The 15470-nt window shown below is 49.1% G+C and overlaps 1 protein-coding gene across 2 annotated transcripts in view; it reads left to right on the top strand.

Annotated features, from left to right (window-relative positions):
• The window catches only part of DAGLB (diacylglycerol lipase beta), a 28286-nt gene that overhangs the window by 6906 nt on the left and 5910 nt on the right, over positions 1 to 15470 (top strand). For both annotated transcript variants that reach the window (XM_054693692.1, XM_037507102.2), the window contains exons 3-11: positions 935 to 1106; positions 1991 to 2249; positions 3930 to 4052; positions 4875 to 5002; positions 6128 to 6254; positions 10137 to 10220; positions 12047 to 12124; positions 14877 to 14957; positions 15047 to 15174. In XM_054693692.1, coding sequence (XP_054549667.1) covers positions 935 to 1106; positions 1991 to 2249; positions 3930 to 4052; positions 4875 to 5002; positions 6128 to 6254; positions 10137 to 10220; positions 12047 to 12124; positions 14877 to 14957; positions 15047 to 15174 — 1180 coding nt within the window. The remainder of the gene's footprint in view (positions 1 to 934; positions 1107 to 1990; positions 2250 to 3929; positions 4053 to 4874; positions 5003 to 6127; positions 6255 to 10136; positions 10221 to 12046; positions 12125 to 14876; positions 14958 to 15046; positions 15175 to 15470) is intronic.

Consider the following 15470-nt stretch of genomic DNA (forward strand, 5'->3'; position numbering starts at 1 on the left):
GGCGAGACAGGAGAGGTCTGCTACACCATGTGGGGCCTTTGCGGGCCGGCCAGGATCAAACTAGCACTGCAGAGGCTGCAGACAGCTTCACAGTGCTGCACTCAACCACCTGTGCCACCAGGGGAGGCCCTCATGTAGCATTTTTATGTTACCTTCGTGTTTATCACAGCTTTTCCCCAAAGGGAGAGAATTAATGTTTTGTTTTGTTTTTTGAGAGTTAAAGTTTTTACATCAAGAATTAAAGTACACAGATTTCTGTTGATTCTTGGATTTGTTTTATAAAAAGCGTAAAAATGTTGTATCCGGCCCTTAGGTTTCAGAATCATTCCTTTTCCAAAGTGAGGGCCATGGAGGCAGTGGTGAGATGGAGTGCTGGGTCGCACAGATCTGGATTCTGTTTTAGAAAGTAGGCATTCTGCTCACCAAGCCTCAGTTTCCTCTTTGTGCAGTGGGACGATGACACTCCCAGTCAGTGCTAGCGTTAAAGAGCAATGTGGGTGGAAAGTGTCCCGATGGTGTCAGAAGGTACAGGTCTCGAACAGATGGCGTGCTTGCTTTCCTCACTCTTAGGACGTGGTGACGTGCTTCTGTTTGCCTGCAACAGTGCTGGTTTGGTCGGTTGTCCAGCACAATTATTAATAGCACTGTAGCTTTGTTTTCAAAAGTGTCCTGATTTGGACAATGATCATATGGTCTTCCATATGGTTTTAAAGGCTGGTGAGTCTAAGAAATGACTGAGGTTTTTGCCATGTTTCCTGCCCCTCACTGTGGCATGTGCTCTCAAGCTTAGGCATGAATTGCTGGCAACAGGTAAAGGCAGAAGGTGGCGTGTGCCCATGCCGGGCACGTGCCGTCACAGCCGCGTTTTTGTAGAAAGGGAGCTCTTCCATCTCTGAGGAAACACGTGACCATTCTAATGTCTTCTGCATCTCAGGAACCATTTGTAATCCTGGACCACGGAAATCTATGTCTAAGCTGCTTTACATCCGCCTGGCCCTCTTCCTGCCAGAGATGGTCTGGGCAACGCTGGGGGCCACCTGGGTAGCAGATGGTGTTGAATGTGACAGGACAGTTGTGAACGGCATCATCGCCACCGTCATCATCAGGTGAGGTCTTCTGTGTCTCTGCCTTGTTTCCTGTTTCACAAATACTTGAGACAGAGGTAAACAAACCTTTCTGAACCACTTCAGGTAGCCAGTGTGCTGAAGCCTTCCTAAAATAGTTAGAAATTGGATCCCTTTGAGTAAATCATAGACATTAGAGATGCTTTTGTTTATACATGGGAAATAATTCATCTTCCATCGTGCATTTATTGATGTAGTTTTTCTTTCTTACTGGTTCTTATTTTTCTGCATTCCCTCCCTTCTCGTGTAAGAAGGAAGAAAACCTGAAACCCAAACCAGACAGCGAGCAAAAAGAAATCAGTGTCAGGAGTTGTACTGAGGAATAATGCACGGGGATAATGCCTGGAACAATGCCAGGCACAAGGAGTGGGCTGTCCCAGCCGCCCTTCTGAGAGCCACCAGCAGGGCCTGGGGCAGCCCCCTGGAGGCTCCTCCCCCACAGCACATGTTCAGGACCACAGGGCCCTGCACACCATGGACTCCCAGGGCGCGTAAATGAAAGACTAGTTGAGGGTCCTGCAACATGGCCAAATTCTTTCAGTTTTGCCAGGAAGAACCCTGAGACCTGAAGGAGTAAGGGCCTGGGGTGGTGGTCAGGGAGCTGTGGCGAACAAGGCCAGCTGCTTCCATGCCAGGCTGCGTCTCCCCCTCAGACGCTTCCTTTTCTCTTTTATGGTTTCTGCTTTCAGGCTCTGATCTCTGTAGGGCCTGTGTTAGTCATAAGAAATTTCTAGGAGGAGCAAGTCTCTCACCTCACCCAGTTTCTAGGAGAGTTCCACCGTGTGTAGATAAACGGAGGGAGAGGCCTCTGGCTGCTGTGTCTGCATGTGGGACCTGCAGTCATCAAGCCTCCTCCTATTTTGCAGCTGGATTATCATCGCCTCCACTGTGGTCACCATCATCATCGTCTTTGACCCACTGGGGGGGAAAATGGCCCCCTACTCCTCTGCTGGCCCCAACCACCTGGACAGTCATGAGTCCAGCCAGCTGTTTACTGGCCTCAGGACAGCGGCTACAAGTGTGTGGGAAACCAGGATCAAGCTCTTGTGCTGCTGCATTGGGAAAGACGACCATACTCGAGTTGCTTTTTCGAGTACGGCAGAGCTTTTCTCAACCTACTTTTCAGTAAGCTGAAGGGGTCTGGTCTGGTCTCTTTCTTCTGTTTAAGTCAATTCTGCTTGTGTTGAGTACTCCACGTTTCGGGCCAGTCCCCCTGTTCACGTAACTCCTGAGAACTTGTGGTCTGGGGGTGCAGGGTGGGAGACCCCACCTGGGTAGGTGCTCGAGCCTGCTAAGGAGCATTAACAAAGGGCCTGTGTTTGTAGCCCTGGCCTCTCAGCACGTCCACGTGTTGACACCTGTCATTACACTGTCTAGATTTTGAGTCGGTTCTTGAATGAAATGAATGATCGAGCAACAGGTTGGGGGTGAATTGCCATTGGTGTTTCCACGTACATGCCATCCCGTGGTACTCAGCAGATATCAGTGTCCTTACCCAAGGTGGTATCAGCCTTGGTTTCTTGCTGCTTCTCTTGTGATGAACATGGTAGATTATGTTCAAAGCAAAGTTTGAATAGATTGTTTCAGTGCCTAGAGGGGTATTGAAATTCCAGAACGATTTCTTTACTGATTTGAAAATGCTTGTTTTTCTTCCATGTCCAGTGTGTGTTTTTTTCTTGTTGTGTGATGTCCTCTGAAGAACTGCTATTGTGTTTAGTGTTGACACCAAGTAAGGAGAGGAGTTCTCGTGACATTTACATGCCTGTTGGCCTCTTTGTCACCTCTCCATGGTGTCTGACTTTGCATTGTCCAAGGCTGGCCCCACAGCCGTAACAGTGGTCTCCACGTAGGGATTAGAGAAGTGTATCTCCCTAAATAAATTTAAAGGCATTAAGATAGTTGGAAAAAGGAAGAAGAGAATATGGCTGTTCGTAGAGACTGCATTAACATATGTCATGGGCAAAACCAGTGACTCAGCCATGAGGTAGCCAGGCTGGCCCTGCTTAGGGCTGGAAGCACTGGAAATAGCTGAGTGTTCCTGCCTCCTCCTTACCCCTCCTGCAGGGGAAGGGGGCAGTCAGGCTCCAGAAAACTCACTCTGTTGCTTTATTAGTTTGAAGTTCTTTTATTTATTTTTTGCATAGAACTGGGGTGTTGGCCAGAGGTGCAGGGGGTAAGAAGATTCACCAGAGACAGAATGGGGAGCAGAGCAGGTGGATCTACTGAAACACACTGCTGAGGGGAGCAGCGGGTGAGATAGGCGAGGTCTGCTGCTCTGTGTGGGTCAGCTCCCTGGCCGGGGATCAAACTCATGCTGTAGTGGTGACAGCACTGACTTAACCCCTAGGCCACCAGAGAGGACCTTCAAGTTCTTTTTGAGGCTGGCTGTGCCCAATAAGTTGTAAATTCAATTTCTTAAGTCTCTACCATGCACTGTTTGAGCAAAACCTTCACAGCTCTTGAGCAGTGAGGGAAAAAATGGACTGTTACTGCAAAGTGGAGAATTTATCCCTTTACTCCCCCACTTTACAAAAAATTGTGACGTAGATTAAAAACAGCTAAGTCACTTGACATGAGATTTGAAAATAGAGATCAGCAAAATGTTTGTTTTCCAGTGGATAAGTCTGAGGGCAGGATATAAAAACGTGAAGCTCACATATAGGAGTCCTCCTCAAAAGACTGTACTTGTAGAGATATCTCTGTCAGAGTGTGTGCTTATGTGTGTGAGCTGTATGGAACCAGATTTTAAGGAACTCAGGGGCACTTCTGCTGGGCTTTCTGACAAGCCACATTATTTCCATCTAGGACACAGACCTGGTGCCCAGCGACATTGCAGCAGGCCTCACCCTCCTCCATCAGCAACAGGACAATATCAGGTATAACCAGGAGCCTGACGAGGTGATCAGCCACTCCCCAGGACCCTCCCAGGTAGGCCCCCACTGCTAGTAGTTTGTATAGAATAGCCACTACACGTGTGTGTGTGTGTGTGTGTGTGTGTGTGTGTCCATCAGAAGTTTCTAGTAGGAGAAACAAATTCTAAGCCTGAAACAAATTCAGGCTTAGAACCTGATTTATGGCTTCTGCTGTTTGTACTTTGTCTCCTGTCGGGTGAGGCGTTTTTCTTATCACTTGGAGTTCAGGTAGAGGGAGCCAGATCCTGGCCAGTTCACTGTCCATTGTATTTTTAAAGTGTTCTCTTTTAGAAAATTGGTTTTTGGAGTCTGCGAATCAGAAAAGTCCCCTGTGGGATGGGTGCTTCCATGGTGTGTTTGCTTTCTTCTCTGGACCTGGGAAACGTCAGCTCTGCCTGATGGTGGTTTTCGTGCTACAGATGTTTATGCTTTAGAAGGAGAAAGTGGCCCGTAGATGTATGTGTTCCTCTGCACCCTCCCCACATTCCTGGTTCTTAGCAGCTCAGTGGCGTGGACGTCTGCTCCCCAGACTGTGCAGTCTCTCATGCATCTGACGGGAGGTCCCAGCTTGTTTCATCAGAGGTTACTGGGTTTTTGCTGTTTTGCAGTTAACTTTCACCATACTCGCCGCATCCCTAATAATGAGGGCCCAGCAGTCTCAGTCTGTATTTAAGGGCCAGTTTCTCCATAGACATCTTCTGAGAGGTCTGGTTGGTGAATAAAGAAAGGGAAGGAGAGTCAGGAGTTTGAATTCCGGTTTAGGATCTTGACTTCAGGTGTCTTGATCTTTTCCATGATGGGTCTCCCTCAATAAAAAGCTTTCTCCCTTCTCTTACAGGAAGCTGACTTGGATAAAGAATTAGAAAACTGTCATCACTACATGCAGTTTGCAGCCGCTGCCTACGGGTGGCCTCTCTACATTTACAGAAACCCGTTCACAGGGCTGTGCAAGATCGGTGGTGACTGGTAGGTTGGTCCCGCGGAGGCCTCCGTTCTCCTTCCATCTGCTTGCTGTGGCATCTGTACTTTAGTTTCTAAAAATAATCAATTCTCTCTTTTAAAAAGCTTCATATTTTGAAATACTTTCAAAACACGCAAGAGCAGTGAAAGAAGTCCCTATAGCCTTTATCTGCGGTCACCCGTGTGACCATTTCTGTCCCAGGCTGGGTCACTGTCCTCATGGAGACACCATGCCCCTTTGTCCCTAGGAATACGGGCTTTTTTCTGCCTAACTACAGTGCAGGTGTAAACTTCAGGAAATGTGTTATTAGTAATTCTTTTTTTTTTTTTTTTTAAGATTTATTTATTTATTTATACAAGCACTGGGTACAGTCAGAAGCGCAGGAGGGTGAGAGAATTCACCAGAGTCAGAGCGGAGAACATAGCAGGCAGACTGACGAAGTACACTGCTAAGGGGAGCAGCAGGCGACAGGAGAGGTCTGCATGCCATGTGGGACCCTCACCCGGCAGCCGGGGATCAAACTGGCGCTGCAGAGGCTGCGGTCAGCTTTGTAACCCAGCGCTCAACCGCTACGCCATCGGGGAGGCCCTGTTATTAGTAATTAATTTACAACATGCTTTCAGATTTCCTGTGCCCCAATAATACCTGTCCCCTCAGCCGTTTCCTTCAGTTTGGATCAGCTCCTCAGTCATTGTGTTTTCCATGATGTTGACATTCTGACGATAGTCCAGATGTTTTGTAGACTGGCCCTCGATTTGCATTTGTCCAGCGGTTACTCCGTGTTGCGGTTCAGGCTGTGTGTCAGTGACAGGAAGCCCCGGAGGGACGTGGGTCCTTCTCCAGTGTCCTGTCTTGGGGGTGCCTGGCCCACCTTGTCCATCTCTGGGATGTGAGGGTCCCTCCCATTCTTGATTTAATTTACTCTTTGAATAGATAAGGCAGCAGCATGATTCTAGAAGTAAGAACTCAAGAAAAAAGCATACACAGAATGTGTTTATCTTTTAAAAGCAACTATATGTTAGCCAAACTGTGTCTGAAACTTGTAAGCTCTAGCCCCTGTGCTTCTGGGAAAGTGGGACAGCGGGGCCCGTGACTCAGGCGCACAGTAACCCCCTGCCCTCTTCTTATAGCTGCGGGAACAGGACGACAGACTACGACTTGGTTGGAGGTGACCAGCTCAACTGTCACTTTGGCTCCATCCTGCACACTACGGGGCTACAGTACAGGGATTTCATTCACATAAGCTTTCACGACAAGGTGGAGTAGAAGGCGGGGCTCTTTGTGTCTTTTGGGTCCTGGAGTCCTTTGAGGTTCTGGTGTAGGTTGTAATTATTCCCCTTGACAATGCGCATTAGACACGCATATACTCACACTTTCATCCCCAAGTGGAGGGTGTGGAATCCCTGGAAGTCGGTGGCCCTGCGGAGGCCAGCTCTCAGCTTCAGTGCCCTGACTCAGATGCAACCCAAGTTAAGGGTCAGGTATTTAGTACAGTAACTCAAATTTACTGCCTCATAGGATCTCTTGGGCAACTTTCTAAATACCCAAAGTCCTTGTCATTTAAAGTAGAATCTCTAACAGTACAAGCCTACCAGGTGATTGTGCTAAGCAGACAATGTGGGGAGCTAGTGCATGACCCTCCAGCTCACTGGCTCCCAAACAACAGCTTTTCCCCACTGCCACCCTCACACCACTTGGACCCTCCCCCTCTCCATCCTGGCTCCTTCTTCACCTTAACCCCTCACTTCTTTATTCATGTCTACTAGGTTTTTAAAAAGATTTATTTATTTATGCATTCAAGAACTAGGGTACAGGCCAGAGGTGTGGGGGTGAGAGGATTCACCAGAGACAGAGTGGGGAGCAGAACACATGGATTGACTGAAATACGCTGCTGAGGGGAGCAGCGGGCGAGTCAGGAAAGGTCTGGTGTGCCACGTGGGTAGCTCCCTGGCCGGCCGAGGATTGAACTCGTGCTGCAGTGCCTGTGGACAGCTTCATAGGTTGCTTCTTAACCCCTTGCGCCACCAGGGATGCCCCACAAGTCTAATTCTTAAAGTATTTTGCTTTGTCACATCTCCTATGGAAATGTGTAGTATTTGTCTTTGTCATTTTAACTTGTTTTGCTACACATAATCCCCTTAGACATTTTACTGTAAATGGCAATATTTCATCTTTCCTTTTGACTGAATAGTATTCCAGTCTGTGATAGACCACATCTTTTTGATCCAGTCCCCTATCAGTAAGTAGTTTCCATGTCCTAGCTATAAAATAATGCTGCAGTAAACATTGTATAGCATCTAATTTTTTTTATTTGAATATTTCAAATTCTTTGAATAGATGCCCGAGAGTGATATTGCTGGGTCATAAGGTGTTTTCATTTCTTAAGGTAAATCTAGGTCACATTCCAAAATGGCTGTACCAATTTATATTCCCACCAGCAGTGTAATAGGGTTCCTCTTTGCACCAGCCCATCCTTGCAGGTGTGGAATAGCACCTCCTTGTGGTGTTAACCTGCATCTCCTACTGGAAGCTTTTATGAACATTTTTTCATGTCTCTGTTGGCCTGGTGAATTGTCATTTCAGATCTACCCATTTATTAGTTCATTTTTTTATTGTTAAATTGTGTAAATTTTTTTAGATATCTTGTGTATTAACTCCTTGTTGATTGTGTAATACGTAAATATTTTCTTCCATTCAGACGGATGTCTCACTAATCTACTTATGTCTTGTTTTACTGTGTAAAAGCTTTTAACTTGAGGTAATCCCAGATGTTTGTGCTTTTATTTTCATTGCCATAGAGATAAATCTCCAGAGACATCTTTATCATTGATGTCATGGGATGAATCACCAATCTTTTTTTAATATATTTCATTGTTGTAGGCCTTAAGTCTGTCTTTAATCCATGTAGCATTTATTTTTGTGTATGGTGTTAGAGAATGATCTTTGCCTGGTCCTCCTGGCACCAGTTGTGGCTCCTTTATCATGAATGGTGTACTGATGTATATGTTGATTTGTTTCTCGACTTTCAGTTCTATTCCATTGGTCTGTGTATCTATTTTTATGACAATACCATATTGTTTTAATGACTCTCGCTTCTTATAATATAGTTTAAAGTTAGGTTATACTTCCTTTTTTCTCAGTATTGCTATTTGAGGCCTTTAATGGTTCCATATAAGTTTTACTATTTTTTTCAATTTTCTTTTTTCTTTTTTTTTAAAGATTTATTGGGCCTCCTCGGTGGCGCAGCTGGTTGAGCGCAGCGCTGTGAAGTGGTCCGCAGTCTCTATAGTGTGGGTTTGCATCCCGGCTAGCCAGGGAGAAACCTATATGGCGAGGCAGACCTCTCCTGTCACGCCTGCTGCTCCCCTCAGCGGTGTTTTCCATTGTTCTGTCTATTCTGCCTGTTCTGCTCCCCACTCTGTCTCTGGTGAATTCTCTCACCCTCCGGTGCCTCTGGCTTGTACCCCAGTTCTTGTATAAATAAATAATTTTTTTTTAGATTTATTTATTTATTTATTTATTTATGCAAGAACCAAGGTACAGGTCAGATGTGCGGGAGGGTGAGAGGATTCACGAGAGCCAGATTGGGGAACAGAACAGGCAGACTGACAAAGTACACTGCTGAGGGGAGCAGCGGGCGGCAGGAGAGGTCTGCGCGCCATGTGGGACCCTCCTCCGGTGGCTGGGGAGCAGCCGGGGTCGAACCGGCGCTGCAGAGGCTGCGGGCAGCTTCGCAACCCAGTGCTCAGCCGCTGCGCCACTGGGGAGGCCCAAATAAATATTTTAAAAATAAAGATTTATTCATACAGGGCCTCCCTGGTGGTGCAAGGGGTTGAGCACCGCGCTGTGAAGCAATCCACAGCCTCTGCAGCACGAGTTCGATCCCCAGCTGGCTAGGAAGCAACCCACATGCGAAGCAGACCTCTCCTGCCTTGCCCGCTGCTCCCCTCAGCAGTGTGTTTCAGTCAGTCTGTCTGTTCCACTCCCTGCTCTGTCTCTGATGAATCCTCTCACCCTCCTGCACGTCTGACCTGTACCCTGGTTCTTGTATGTATGAATAAATCTTTTTTTTTTTAAAGATTTATTTATTTATGCAAACAAGAACTGGGGTAAAGGCCAGAGATGCGGGGGGGGGGGGGTGGGCGAGAGGATTCACCAGAGACAGAGAGGGGAGCAGAACAGGCAGATGGACTGAAATACGCTGCTGAGGGGAGCAGCGGGCTAGACAGGAGAGGTCTGCTTCGCCATGTGGGTTTCTCGCATGCTGGCCGGGATAGTACCCACATTGCAGAGACTGCAGACAGCTTCACAGCGCTGCGCTCAACCGCCTGTGCCATCAGGGGAGGCCCTCTTTTTTCAATTTCTTTGAAGAATCTTGTTGGTATTTTGATGGGAATTGCATTAAATTTACATACCACTTTTGGTAAACTAGTCACTGACAGTATAGATTCTTCCCATCCACGAAGTGGAATATTTTTTGTTGCATCATGGTCTACGTCCTTTAATAACTTCTTGTAGTTTTCATCTCCTTTGTTAGGTTAATTCCTAGGTATTTGATTCTTTTTGGAGTTGTTGTGATTAGAATTACCCTCTAAACATCTTTTTCTTTTCCTTCACTGTATATAAAAATGAAACAGACTTTTGTATATTGATTTTATAAACTGAGTAGAGTCTTTGGGAAACAGCATTTGGTGGTCCAGAGGGATGACTTGTAGATGATCACCACAGACCTGGATTTACCTTAGCTCCCTGGTGATGCTGGGGCCAAGCTGAAGGAGAAGTTTGTATCCTTTATGAACAGTAGTAGGTGTGTCAGGGGTTAGAGAGAAGGAAAAGGGAAAACAAAGGATACTTTGTGGTTCCTGGCCAAGTCAGCCTGGGAGATGTGCTGCCCTCACACCTTGCTATAATGTTGCCACTTTCCCTTCTATCCAACCTGATAAAAAAAATGAAGGAAGAAGAAAACAAAGATACTTTTTCACTTGTATGTCCCGGAGCAGTTATAGCCCCTGAATGGGTCCTCTTAGGATTTCCCGCAGGGGTGATTTCACAGGGTGTGCTGTGAGGCCGACAGGGGCTCTCACTCTCAGTAGCATGATTTCCTAATGACGAACTCCCGCTGCTGTCTCCCTCCCGCAGGTGTATGAGCTGCCCTTCATAGTAGCTCTGGACCACAGGACAGAGTCTGTCGTGGTGGCTGTGAGAGGAACCATGTCTCTCCAGGTTAGGAGTCTGACCCTCCGGTTGGGGCCGGGTGGGGCCGGGCAGCCAGCAGGCTGCAGACAAGCCTGTCCTCTGCCGGAACTGGGGGAATGCGCCTAAGTTACAGCACCACAGAGGAAAATGCGGGAGCAAGTCCGGATTGTGAAGCATTCCCTTTGAAAAACTAGATGAAATTAGTTCCACTTAGCTGAAAAATGTCAGAAACAGAGATGCCAGGAGGACTAGGCCCTGCTCAAGGAGCTTCTCCAGGGTGCCTGCAGGACCCCCCTTGAAGTAACAGGCCTGTCATTCCTGGCTCCCAGAGCTAGACGGGGGCAGTGAATTGAGGAGAGCTCTCAAAAGTCACAGAGCTGTTACCAGCTGCACCACCAGTTCCCCTTCCCCATCAATCCTGTTCCCTATCAGCTGTCTCAGCTGTTCCCCAGGGCCGCTCTCCCAGATGCTGCACCAAGGCCCTTTCCCAGCTCACAGTGACCCCCTCCCAACCTGCCCCTCCCCCTCTGCCCTGTGGAAACACCAGACAGCTTTCTCCTTTTGATGCTCTCGCCAAGTCTGATGCCTTCCTGGTCTCTTCTTGGCAGATCCTCAGTCTGATTTTCTGATTCTTCTCTACTGACCCAGAACATGCAGTAAGTCCCCTGCCCTTTCTGCTCACCCTGGCCAAGGCAGGGGTTGCAACTGCCTGTCAGCCAGGATCCCACACTTGCAACTCCAAGAGCCTCCTGGGTCTCCCCAGAGGCACCCAAAAACCCAGATACCAGGCCTCCTTCCGGAGCTGCTCTTCCTTCTGGGTCCTCCTCCAGCCCCTTCCTCCCCCAGTAACGATGCAGTGTCCCCCAGATGCCCGTGGAAGACAGAGGCGCAGTCTAGTGTTTCTCTCCATCTCACTGCCCAGCCTGTGCAGTTCCTGCCCTGGCCCTAGTCTCCCTGGCCCTGTCCTCTTTCCTGGGTCAGTGAAATCACCTGCCTTGTTACTTGTCTCCACCTCCTCATCTTCCAATCTATGCTTTATATTGTCCACAGAGTGCACTTTCTAGAACACAGTCAGCTCTTACCACTACTCAGAAACCTCCAGCAGCTCCCCACTGCTTTTAATAGAGTTCATGTTGCTTGGCACAGTTTTGTGGGTGCTCTCTGGCTGATCCCAGCCTGCCTTTCCATTCCTACTCCAAACCCCACGTGCATAGTCCTTAGCGCTGCCGGTGCTGCAGTCACCATAGAGCCCCCCCCATTCCACCCCCTCCCCGCCCGGGCCACCCTGCACCCAGGGACACACCAGCCTCTCAGCTCTGTCTGCAGCCCCTCTGCAGCCTCACCTGTTTCCCAGGTCAGATGCCTCTGCTGGGCCCTGCTGCTCCCTCGGGAGAGGATGTCTGCCTCACTCCTCTGACTCCCAAGAGCAATTTTTCCTTCCAGACTCAGGAGCCACCTCCTCCAGATTCAGAAGCCTCCCCAGCCCCACAGTGCCTGCCTCCCTCTGCTCAGTCTGGCGTATCTCTTATCCTCCTTTATGTTTCAGCATTAACTGTGAATACTGTGAGGGGAGGAACTGTACTCTGTTCAAATCGCTGGTGTGGGCTCTGCCTCGGTGCAGCGAGGGAGGCAGAGGGCGTGCCTTAGACGTGGGCCCTGCCTCTGGCATGCCTGGCCCGGGGCTGCCTGCCTCCTGGGTGTCTCTCCCCAGTTCAGGCATCACAGTCAGCTCTCAACAGGCTGGCCCCGGAGGCTGCACCATCCCCGCTGTGCCAAAGGAGCGCCCCCTGCACATGGCCTCAGACACACAGGCTTAGCTGCTGATGCCTCTTCTTCTGGTGCCCCTTTCACAGGACATCCTGACAGACCTGTCAGCAGAGAGTGAGACCCTTGACCTAGAGTGTGAAGTGCAAGACTGTTGGGCACACAAGGTAAGGTCCTGGGCTTTGGGGTCTGGGATACTCTATCCAGGAGAAACGGAGGGGATAGGAATTTTCCCAACTCTGAATCTATCCTGTCAATGCTTGTACTAGCAGCCCTGTGAAGCAGCGCCGTGCGGAGCAAGTGCCTGTGCTTCCACAGCAGGCATCCTCATAGCCACCCTGAGACTGTTTTCAAAGGAAGAAGCAGGCCAGAGGGACCAAGTGAATGGCCAGAGCCACGCAGTTCCTGGAAAAAGTGTCAGTTGCCGTTCGAATCCCTCAGGATTAAACTAACGCTTCAGTCCAGTGCAGGGACCCAGGGCGAACCAGCACCCAGGGGCCCCCACGAGACAGACGCTGTCATCCCATAGGTTTTGTCAGATGTCACGATACCCAAGTTCTGGTTTCACTCCTGCTGTGTTGGGAAGGCACAGTGGTGCGCTCACCCTGAAGCTGTTCTGAGTCTGCAAACTACACGTTTGTCATTTTAGCCTCCTGTAAGTGTGCGGCGGGTGGCATTAAATGCAGCCAGGATGCTGTGTACCCGGCACTAGACCCAAACCTTTTCATCATCCCAAACACACTGTCTCCACAGAGCAGCACCCCGCTTCCAACCCCTTCGAACCACCACCATCTCTGAGCTTGCTTATTCTGGGGCATCCCCCCATGTTTGTCTCCCAGCCCTAGCTTCCTTCCCTGAGCATAACAGGCTCAAGTCTGTCCACGCTGTAGCCTGGGCGGGAATGTCCCCCTCCCTGAGGCCGCGGACACCCCGTCTTGTGCCATGCCGCCTCTTGTCTCTATGCTCACCCACCGGTGGATATTGGGGCTGTTGCCTCCTCCAGCTACTGCATGTTAGAAACGTGGACGCACAGGTAGCCATGTGGGTCCCCGCCTATGACTCTTCTGGACATACACCCAGAAGCTTGCAGGGTCTGATGCTGTTGCTATATTTGACTTTTTGAGGAACCATCAGACCTTTTTTTGCGCAGCTATCCATTCTCCATCCCTACGCACAGTGCTCGAGGGTTCCCGTTTCTCCACATCCTTGTCAACACTTTTCCATTTTTTGATTCTAGCCTTGCTAGTGGGTATGAAGTGGTATCTCACTGTGGTTTTGGCTTGTTTCCCTGGTGACTAATGAGGTCGCAGAGCTGAGTGTTTTAACACTTGAGGGAAAGTCTGGAACGATTCCCTCCCACCAGTTACGGCAGCTTCTTCTGGGGAGAAGGTCAACCAGGACGTCAGGGGTGGGGGGCAGGGGGCTGATGCTGTGTTTATGCACTTCACGTGTATTTTTAACCAAAATATGTATTTCTTTGGTAATGACCTTTTATTTAAAAGGTACTCAAGAGATAGGTCAGCAGTGTTTAATTTTTATAAAAATGTGGTATAGCCAGAGTGTAGCTGTCAGAGGTCAAAAGCAGCGTCCTGCGTGGGCACCTTGCACTGGGAGCCAGAGCAGAGGCGTTTGTCTGTGACCAGTTAGAGACTTGCAGTCCCAGGAACGTCTTTTTTTCTTCTTTATCTTTAGCGGTCTTTGTGCCTTAGTTCTGTTTATGAAAAAAGAGAGAAGAAAAATCTTCAAGCATATTAAAGCGACACAGCAGCCAGCTAACCACAGACACTTTCCGGTGCGGTGGGCTTGGTCGTGGTTCTGGTCTCACAGATATTTGCCTGCAGGTGGTTTTCTCCGACCACAAGCTGCCGCTCCTCCAGTAACAGCTTCAACTCCATTTCTTACCATTCCTTCAGTAACAGGTCTTATCCTCAGGTTAGGAAGGCAGCCTCCCCGGGCCTCCGGGCAGAAACTGCTCTGCTCTGGGCAGGGCCGCGCCCAGCTCTGCCTCTAGGACTGGCCCTGGGCCCCCAAGCCAAAGCTCCATGGTTGGAGCAGTCCCGTATGAGGCCATGATGTCGCAGCCTCGTCCCGCTTGGGCTGGGCTCGGCCTGCAGAGCCCAACCTGTGGTGGGTGCCTGACAGATGAGGGGGTTGGCGCGTTACATCATTGCGGGGGTTTAGAGGGAAGTGGGGGGTTGTCAAGAAGTGCTGTCAGATTTACTCAGAATGTTGAAGCCTCTGAGCCTCCTGAGTTCTCTTTCGTGCTGCCAGGTCATGTTCTGCTCTTAGAATTTTAGGGCAGATGACACCACAGCAGCTGCCGTGCGGTGTGAACCCCACACCGAGGGATGTGCTGCCCCAGGAGAGGGCGGGCCTGTCTCCCCTTGCCATGGAGGAAGTACTCCAGAAACAGTGCTGATGGGACAGGAACTGTTTAATTTTCAAGGAGCCTGTTTCCTAGGACAGTATGTCAAGAAACGTTCCATTTTTTTTGAAATTTTAAACCAAAACCTGATCTCCCTCGGAGTCACTTCTGATGGTCTTAGTTTAGACTTTGCAGGAACAGAGGATGCTTAGTCAGTGTCACTGATTCAGAACTTTGTTTTAGTGTCAATTTAAAAGATCTTCATTTATAATCTGACCAGCCACACAGACTGGGCTGACGTCAGCTGTGGCACACACGCAACAGAATTGAGTAGCTACAGAAAATGTTGCAGTGGATGTCATTAAGATGGGAAGGTGTCCCTGGTGTCACCCAGTTTCAGGGAGCTGTGTTCTGAGCACCTGCTGGGTGCCATGTCTATCCCCTATGCAGGACACTGGAAGCAGGGGATGTGGTTGCTGAGCCATTTGGTCATGTCTTGATGGACCCGGCCATCTCGGACACTCAGTAATCATCTCCTTTGTCTGTGTTTCTAGGGAATTTCTCAGGCTGCCAGATATGTTTACCGTCGACTGATCAATGATGGGATTTTGAGCCAAGCCTTCAGCATCGCTCCCGTGAGATTTTACTGAATTTTCTTTACTTTCACTTTTCTCTGTCATTAGCTGTGTTTTTAACCTTGTCTTACTCTGCCTTTGTCCACCAGGAATACCGGCTGGTCATCGTGGGGCACAGCCTGGGGGCAGGCGCTGCGGCCCTACTGGCCATCATGCTGAGACACTCCCACCCGCAAGTCCGGTGCTACGCCTTCTCCCCGCCCCGGGGGCTGCTAAGGTGTGTCTGCACAGTTATCAGGGTGCTGCTTTTTCATACTCAGAAGTTTGAACAGTTTAGTTGACGACTGAACACACTTTCCTAGGTTTCTGCCCATAGCTTAGATTTCCTAAATGATGAAAAGCTAAGACTCATTGCCTATTTTTGATGAATCTGAAAAGTATATCTTTCCTTTGACTCAACACGCTTCATCCAGAACTGTTCTATGTAACCTTTTGTCCTGATGTGACAGGATGTGTGCTGCACACCCCATTGCACATCTCTAACCTCTCCTGCACGTCTTCTGTGTCTTTCTT

This window comes from Talpa occidentalis, unplaced genomic scaffold (genome assembly GCF_014898055.3).
Source record: "Talpa occidentalis isolate TD23 unplaced genomic scaffold, MPIMG_talOcc4v2.1 talOcc4.12, whole genome shotgun sequence".
NCBI classification, from domain to species: Eukaryota; Metazoa; Chordata; class Mammalia; order Eulipotyphla; family Talpidae; genus Talpa; species Talpa occidentalis.